The following is an 8,922-nucleotide window of genomic DNA, read 5'->3' as shown; positions in this document are numbered from 1 at the left end:
GAGAATGGCGACTCCACCCCGAGACAGTCCAGCTGATTTGGAGGCATTTCGGGGAGGCCCAGATAGATCTGTTTGCCTCCCCCGAATCCTCCCACTGCCAGCAGTTCTTCTCCCTCAACGAGGTATCCCTCGGCAGGGACGCTCTGGCCCACAGCTGGCCTCCGGGGCCCAAGTACGCCTTTCCCCCAGTGAGCCTCCTTGCACAGACCCTGTGCAAGATCAGGGAGGACGAGGAGCAGGTTCTCCTGGTCGCCCCATACTGGCCTGCCAGGACCTGGTTCCCAGAACTCAATTCCCTCGCGGCAGCCCCTCCCTGGAAAATCCCCTTGAGGAAGGACCTTCTTTCTCAGGGGATGGGCACTATCTGGCACCCACGTCCCGATCTATGGAACTTGCACGTCTGGCTCCTGGACGGGACGCTTCAGACCTCGCCGGCCTTCCACAGGCCGTGGTAGAAACCATCACTCAGTCCCGAGCCCCCTCTACAAGGCAGGCGTACGCACTGAGGTGGGGTCTTTTCGTCGACTGGTGTTCCTCACGAGAACAGGACCCACAGAGATGCACGATTGCAGTAGTGCTTTCCTTCCTGCAAGAGAAGTTGGAGCGCAGGCTGTCCCCTTCGACTCTCAAAGTGTATGTTGCCGCTATTGCCGCACATCACGATGCAGTGGATGGATCATCCCTAGGGAAGCACCCTCTGGTCGTGAGATTCCTCAGAGGCGCTAGGAGGATCAATCCTCCCAGACCGCGCCTCGTACCCTCTTGGGACCTCTCCGTCGCCCTCCAGGGCCTGCGGGGACCTCCCTTCGAGCCCCTCGCCTCAGTTGAGCTTAAGTTTCTGTCATTTAAGACAGCGCTCCTGACTGCGTTGGCCTCCATCAAGAGGGTGGGGGATCTGCAAGCTTTCTCTGTCGACGAAGCGTGCCTGGAGTTCGGGCCCGGCGATTCTCACGTCATCCTGAGACCCCGGCCCGGCTATGTGCCCAAGGTTCCCACCACGCCTTTCCGCGATCAGGTGGTGAACCTGCAAGCTCTGCCCTTGGAGGAGGCAGACCCAGCTATAGCATCGTTGTGTCCAGTCCGTGCTCTGCGCACCTACGTAGACCGCACTCGGCACTTCAGACGCACCGAGCAGCTCTTTGTCTGCTTCGGAGGTCAGCAGAAAGGGAATGCTGTCTCCAAACAGAGGTTGGCGCATTGGGTGGTAGAAGCCATCTCCCTGTCTTACTTATATCAGGGAGAGCCTTGCCCCTTAGGCTTGCATGCCCACTCCACACGGAGTGTTGCATCTTCCTACGCGTTGGCACATGGCGCCTCATTAGCGGACATCTGCAGAGCTGCCGGCTGGGCGACACCTAATACCTTTGCCAGGTTTTACAACCTTCGCTTAGAGGCCGTCTCTTCCCGAGTTCTGACAGGTGACCGGGAGGACGGCTAGTGTCGGCTTGCTGCGCCATTCCCACGTGGATCCGTGCGCTATCTCCCAGTTTGTTCCCTCCGGCGAACCTGGGTCCTCCATGCCCCTCAGTCCGGGCTAGACGCGGAGTAGCTCTTGACTGTGCTCCTGCCGGGTCTCCTTCGCCCCGCAGGTTGTGGCTATTTTTCTCTATATTTTTCCAGGGGTCAACCAGAAGGCCTCTGTTTCCCTCGTATATCCCTAAAACCCCCTTATGGATATATTGAATTTCTTACTTTCACATGGACAGAATTCATGTCTCCGCCCCCCCAACCCCTGCTTCAGTTTCTGGCATCCCTGGGGCCCCCCCCTTCTCGGGCCCCAGGGCGTTGGGAAGGTTACGTTAACGTCCGCCTGTTGACACGTCCGCCTGCCGGCACGTGGTCGTTGCGTAACGCGGCGCAGGGACGTGGCTTGTTCCATAGGGTCAGTTCCCATGTAACGTCGAAGTGATTCGACTGAAGGGGAACGTCTAGGTTACGTAGGTAACCCTCGTTCCCTGAAGGAGGGAACGGAGACGTTACATCCCCTGCCACGTCCCTGTCGTCGCGCTGACGCCGGCTCAATCCGGCTCCTCAGCGAAGAACCTGTCTGACTGGCGCATGACGTCGCTATTTATACCCGTATGTACGGGGCGTGGCGCGTCATGCAAATGCCACTCGCCAATTTTCATTGGCCTTTTGTATAAGGCTCAGAGATGATTGGATTCTAAGCGAATTCCCATGTAACGTCTCCGTTCCCTCCTTCAGGGAACGAGGGTTACCTACGTAACCTAGACGTTCTTAGTAATGCGTTAAACGGGCACGGGCAAATTTGTGTAAATTGTGGGCAAATTTCTTGTTTGTAAAACCATGCTTGTGTAAATGATTAGATCTTAAAAGAGCATAATTATTTTGTGTAAATTGTTCAAAAAACATTGTAGTGTAAATTTCTCACATAAATCATTGCATTCAATTCCCAGTGTTACAGACAAAGTAAGACTACTTATTCAACCATAAAAGGACATTAAAAGTGTTCAGGCGATCAGCTCATGATCCGGTGTTTTCTACGCCTCAGAATGGCTCCGTTCACAGTAAATGCAGTAAACTTGTTTATTGCATGTGCTGTGAGTTTAGTGCACGTTTGGGAATGCATTGTCCACCAGTTATGCTTTATTTTGACATTTACATAATTTCCCAACATTTTAATGGGCAGATGATTACAGCATTTCTCACTACAGATTTGTAGTGAGACACTTTTTTGCAAGCCTGTTTTCACTAAAGCTGGAGTTTTCCATCAAAAAACGTTCTACTACTATATCCGTCAAAATAAAAGGTTAAAAGTGCAGTATGAATTGCTGACAGCTAGCGGTTTAAATCCAAATTCAACTTTTTAAGTGTAAAAATTAGGAAAGAAGTATTGTAATTTTCCTACTGTAGTGCAAAAATAATATACCTATGAAATAATTATTTTCATTTATTTTACAGTGCAGTTGTTTTACAATCTATGGCTGTTGTTGTCATATGAATAACAATCATATACAATTGTTATTATTACATAGTCTAAATTACATTCACATTGGTGCTAATTTAATCAATTAGAATAAGACAGTATACCACAACCTGGGTTTAAGACTTAAGGTTTCGTAGTTAAGAACATGGGTTGGAGCTCTTTTAAATTTGAACTCTCAAAGTACTTTCGATAGAAAATTTAACTTTAAAATGTACAAAATTAATTTTCCCAAGTCTTCATTTTTATTTTATTTTTTTAAATATTGTACCGTGGACTTCATACTGAGGCATTATCATATTGTGAGATTTTTATATCATTACATCCCTATTTATTATTTTTATTAGTAGTAGTAGTAGTATTCTTGGAGCATTTTATACATGCAGTGCTAGGTAGTAACTGATTACATTGTAATCTGGATTAAAAATTAAGTAGTTGTAGTTATATTATATTACATTTTAAAATACTTGTAATCAGACTACAGTTACTTTTTGGATTACATGATTACATATTATTCATACAATAGCAATAAATTATTCATAAATTGATTCTGCTAAACATACTTTTACATTTTCTGCAATTTAGATTATATTACAATTCAAAATACTTGTAATCAGACTACAGTTACTTTTTGGATTTCATGATTGCATATTATTCACACAATAGCAATAAATTATTAATAATTTATTGATTCTCCCCAATTATTCTTTTGGATTGTCTGTGCTTTTGTCTTTTAAACACATTAAAATGCAAATATTTACATTATTTCTTATTTACATGTAGCAGTAACTTTTTTTGGTCAGCCAAACCTCTTTCACTAAATATATTTACTTAAAGTTCTCTGATGTTGGTTAATGGTCACATGATACACAGGTAAACAATTAAAATTGTTCATCTTTTGCAGTATGTTTTTGTAATTCTAATGTTATTTAAAACTTCATTTCACATTTTTAAGATTTTAATTATGTGCCTTTTAAACTCTATCAAACTCTCAAAACCTTAATGTATATATATAATATTTCTTTCTTTCTCTTTGTATTTGTACTTCAATATGGTACAAGATTATCAATGTGATAAACAAGTTAGGTCAAAAGTAATCTAAAAGTAATCAAATAGTAGTCTGATCAATGGATGATTTAATGGATTACATTACTAACTGGCTACAATTTGTAAGTATCAATACTGAACGTTTCCAGCAGGACAAAAAATATCTGAAGCTGGTTCGCGTCTAGTTGGTGTGTGATTACAAAATGGAGAAAAAGTGCTGAATGCGTGCTGTAAATTTACAGCAAAAGCTGTTTGTGTGAAAGCAACTATGAAACACTGCACGTTTTTGAGCTTCTGTGCTGATTCTTAATAATTACATTCTTTGAATTTGATTATTAAAACATGAATCATGGTCTTAGACTACCAATGCTTTCAAATGACTGTAAATGGCTTCTTTTTAGTGTTTTAATGCCTTCTTTTTCATCGGACTATACTGTCTGCAAGCATGCCTCACTTTGACCAATTCTTAGATACTCAGCCATTTCAAAAGCTTACAGCAGATCATTTCATTGGGTTCACTTAATAAAAGATGAACCAGTTATTGAATGCGATCTTGTAACTGTTCGTGACCTGTGGAAACAGCTTGTTGCTTCCTGCTCTTGCTGGATATATATATATATACGGTATGACTGTGATGGACTGTGAGCAGAGAGTTATGGATTCATGCGTTCATATACAGCAGAAATTTCATTTGTAAGAAGCTGTTTCCCCCTTTTCAGTGTGGATTTGTGTATAACCTGCTTTCTTCAGATATCTGCTGTCTGTGCATTTGAAGGGGGTGCTTATTTTTCTTGCTGTCATCAGATTGAGTGATGTGAGGAAGTCTGTTGCTACTGGCAACTGCACACCAGTCACATGACGCGTGTTGTCCGTCAAGTGCAGCAGCGTGATCTCATTCTTTGTCGTGTTTTTCTCCTGATACAGAGAGAGAATCCACTGCAGATGCAGTATTTCCCTGCTGAGGGCAAACTCGACAAGAGTTACTTCCCCTATTATGGCAAGAAATTGCATGTGAGTATAATACAGTCAAATCACAATGGTGTATTGTGCATTCCTACAATTAAACATTGTCAGAATGTGTATTACCCTTAGAATAATACATATATATATATATATATATAATATTATGGCATGCCGTTCAGGAAATAATTATATTTATGAATATATAATATGAATATATATTTCTGAATATATAAAATTAAACTCTGAATATATGGAATGAAAGTCTGAATATATGGAATGACTATTCTCACTGAATTGTTTTATCCTCATTATCAGAGCAATAGCTTTTTGAATTGTGATTCATTTAAAAATGTCATTCCCTGAAATTTCCCAATACTTTGGTGAGCTACAAGACTTTTTAGCAACAGCTGGTCATACTCCAAACAGCACAAACTGTTTGGAGTCTACATCGCGTCATCTTGAGGATCATATTTCCATTATTGCAACATTCTTGGTGCTTATGGGCAATCATGTTCAAGAGAACATAGAGAGAGAGAGAGTAGAACAGTGCTGAGTACGGTTACAGTATTTGGGCCCATGCATGCGTTCATCAGGGTGGTACTTAAATCATCATTACTTAAAATTGCCGCTACTAAATTTAGTGCGGACTGGCTCATTGTTCAAAATGTATCTAAACAATCGCAAATGAATAACACAAGGTGGCGCTGATGACATTATAGCCATAATATATATATGCCATAATATATATATATACACACACACACACACACACACACACACACACACACACACACAAATAAAATCAGGACTTGTTAAAATATAAAGTTTTTTTTTAAATATGTAGTACACTTTTTTTAATATTTATTTTTATTAATATTTTTTTTTTTATATATATTTTTGCCATTTCGGCTGTCTTCCCTCGTTTCTCTTCTTGATTAGGCAAACTACGTCCAGCCGGTTGTAGCTGTGAAGCTGCTGCTGACTGAGGAGGACTATAACACTGAGCTCGCCATCGAGTGCAAGGTAGAGGGTTCAGACCTGCTCAACAGCGACGACCGCGACAAGTTCCTGGGCCGCGTCGTCTTCCGCGTCAAAGTGTCCAAGTAGCCTAGATCATTCATTGGAGATGCACGATGTCAGTTCCTCTCACGCAAACCCTTCTCACGTCCATCCTGTCCATATCACACACACCTCGTCCCCTATGTGGCGTCCTACCAGTTTAATCAGGGCCTTTGCGTGTTAAGCGCAGTACGAATGCTCATCTAGGGTGAAGTTCAAAACTCATCCTGGATGAAAGTGTAGTTGGATGCACAGAAAAGTGCACGTGTGTGAAGGTTAATGAAGGTTTTAGGACTTATTGCTCATCGTAATTCATCGATTCAACCATTTGTCATAAAACAAACCAATGGAAATAAAATTCAAAGGTAAAAAAAATGCATAAAAAAAACATGCTTTCTCCTCCGACGCCTCTTCATACGAGAGAAGCTAGTGTCATCGTGTAGTAAGTATAGGGACCTGTAAATAGATGCATCAACACATCATGTGGATGTGGTCTGCTCCCCTCATAGTACTGTTTAGCCTGCCATGTGTGTGCGTGTGATGTGAAGCCTCTATGTACATATTTAATGGATTTTAAACACTCTTTTTCTCTGTCATTGCTCTCACGTCGTCTGACTGCTGTAAGAAATCAAGAGTATGAAATTATATAATAGCTGTAATTTAAGATTATTGAGAAATTAAAAAATAAGGAGTGGGGAAAAGGGGGAAAACGCCAAAAAACAAAAAAAACACCTATATCAAACCTGGTTTGAAACCCGTCCACCATCTGAGGGAAAGGATTTTTTTAAACCTCTGCAGAAACTGTTCTTTGTGCAGATGCCTTACGATCTGTATGAGTTTAAAAATCTTGAAATAAAAGTGATTTTAAACAAAGATTCAGTTGGAGTGTGTGGAGTGTATTTTCTTCAGATAATACTGAATGCATATGAGAGTTATTCAACCTAATGATGGCGCAATTTCAAGACTCAGCTTAAAATAGTCCTTTTAAGTATGTAATTGTGTTTGTAAATTTATGCAAGCAACAATTAAAGGGCCAAGCACAATAGAGACAAAATGAACTAAGAATGGCAAGGGAGCATCAGACCAACTGTTGCAATGAGTAATTAAATAAATTTAATTATTTTAGTCAAAATGGTTGACAAATCATATATAAAACCACTAGTAGTGTGATTTAATGACCCGTTACTTTTGACCAATAGGTGGTGCTGTTATCAAATCGATGTGGTGTGTTCTTTGTGAGGTGACAAAGGCGCACACATAGTTTGGTGTCAATGTCAAAGCTTTGCAAAGATACAGCCTCAGGGTCATTTTGGCATCATGCCTCAAATTTGTTGCGGCGCTGTAAAAAACGTTTTTGTCTATTAACATGAAATCCATAACTTTGTGTCAGCACAGTCTGAAGATGATCTGACTCGATTTTGGTGAAAATCAGACAAACAGTGTAGGAACAGTTAGAAAAAGTATGTTTTCAACATAAATCAAAATGGCAATATTGATGTATATTTTCTCAGTATTACCCAAGGAATATTTTGAGACCAGTTTCATTACAAAAGGCTAATGCAATCAAAAGTTGCTAGCATTTTTGGAAATTTCATTCTTAAAGGGGTCATTGGATGCCCATTTTCCATAAGTTGATATAATTCTTTAGGGCCTTAATGAGAAGTCTATAACATAATTTGGTTAAAATTTCTCAATGGTAGTGTAAACACTCTTTTTACCCTGTCTAAATCAGCCCTTTCTAGAACAAGCTATTCTGTTGCATGTTTCTTTAAATGCTAATGAGCTCTGCTCGCCCCGCCCCTCTCTGCAGTGGAATGACCACCGTAATATTTACTTTAGCCATGTTTAGCCGCGAAACGTCCTAACTAGCATATTATTAAGAAACACAATTTGCAAAGATGCATAAAGAACCTTATAATTATTTCTCCTATGGGTGAAGCTGCATCACGAATGATGAAAATAGACACACATGTAGATCGGGATCGGTGCTTTCCTTTCAAGAATGAAAGTAACATTATCCTCTGCGTCTTCAGTGGCTCAGATATCTGCAGTAAATGAGGACTGCTGTTCATTATTACATCCAACAACAGAACACCTCAATCTGAGACATTCTTGTCTTCCCCTGCATCTGAGTCACACAATGGCGATCGGAGTCGGACTGTTTCAGCTCGGTGAGGGCGGGTCTAAGGTAAGGCGCTCATGTCAATCAGCTATCGTGGGAGTGGCCTCTGTCTGTGTGCCGTCACACCCACAAGAAGCTGAGAATGACCTGATTTTAAAAAGGGGATATTACTTTTAAACATTAAAAAAATACCACTGGGTGAATTTTTATCATTATAGGGAGGTTGTGTACACAAACTGCCAACACACATTAATGTTCAAACAACATGGAAAAGTGAGTTTTGCATCCGATGACCCCTTTAAAGGTTAATGAATGGTTTATAACTTTTGACCAATAGGTGATGCTGTTACCAAATTGATGTGGCATGGTCAGTGTGAGGTGACAACGGCACATACAAAGTTTGGTGTCAATATGTCAAAGCTTTGCAAAGATACAGTCTCAGATGCATTTTGGCATCATTCCAGCAAATTCATTGATGTGTTAAATGATAACCATTTTGTATATTGACATGAAATCCTTAACTTTTTGCCACCATAGTCAGAAGATGATCCAAGTCAAATTTGGTGAAAATCGGACCAAAACTCTAGGAGGAGTTTGAAAAAATAGGTTTTCAACATAAAGCAAAATAGCGGACAGTAAAATTAGCCAATTATGGAGTAATTGATATCTATGTTCTCAGCATGACCCAATGAATCTACCAAGGCCAGTCTCTTTACAATAAGCTAATTTAATCAAAAGTTATTCATGTTTTTGGAACTTTCATTATAACACCCAAAATTTTGAGTAC

The 8,922-nt window shown here is 40.8% G+C and overlaps 1 protein-coding gene across 1 annotated transcript in view; it reads left to right on the top strand.

Moving 5' to 3' along the window:
* Positions 1-6,888, top strand: part of atp1b3b (ATPase Na+/K+ transporting subunit beta 3b) — a 49,629-nt gene extending 42,741 nt beyond the window's left edge. The window contains exons 6-7 of the mRNA XM_073817909.1: positions 4,916-5,002; positions 5,894-6,888. Of these exons, the coding sequence (XP_073674010.1) occupies positions 4,916-5,002; positions 5,894-6,061 (255 nt within the window). The 3' untranslated portion in view covers positions 6,062-6,888. The remainder of the gene's footprint in view (positions 1-4,915; positions 5,003-5,893) is intronic.
* Positions 6,889-8,922: the final 2,034 nt, after the last annotated feature.

The sequence above is a fragment of the Garra rufa genome, chromosome 14 (genome assembly GCF_049309525.1).
Source record: "Garra rufa chromosome 14, GarRuf1.0, whole genome shotgun sequence".
NCBI lineage: Eukaryota > Metazoa > Chordata > Actinopteri > Cypriniformes > Cyprinidae > Garra > Garra rufa.
Note: the sequence above shows the minus strand (reverse complement) of the source record. Positions and strands in the feature narration are given on the sequence as shown.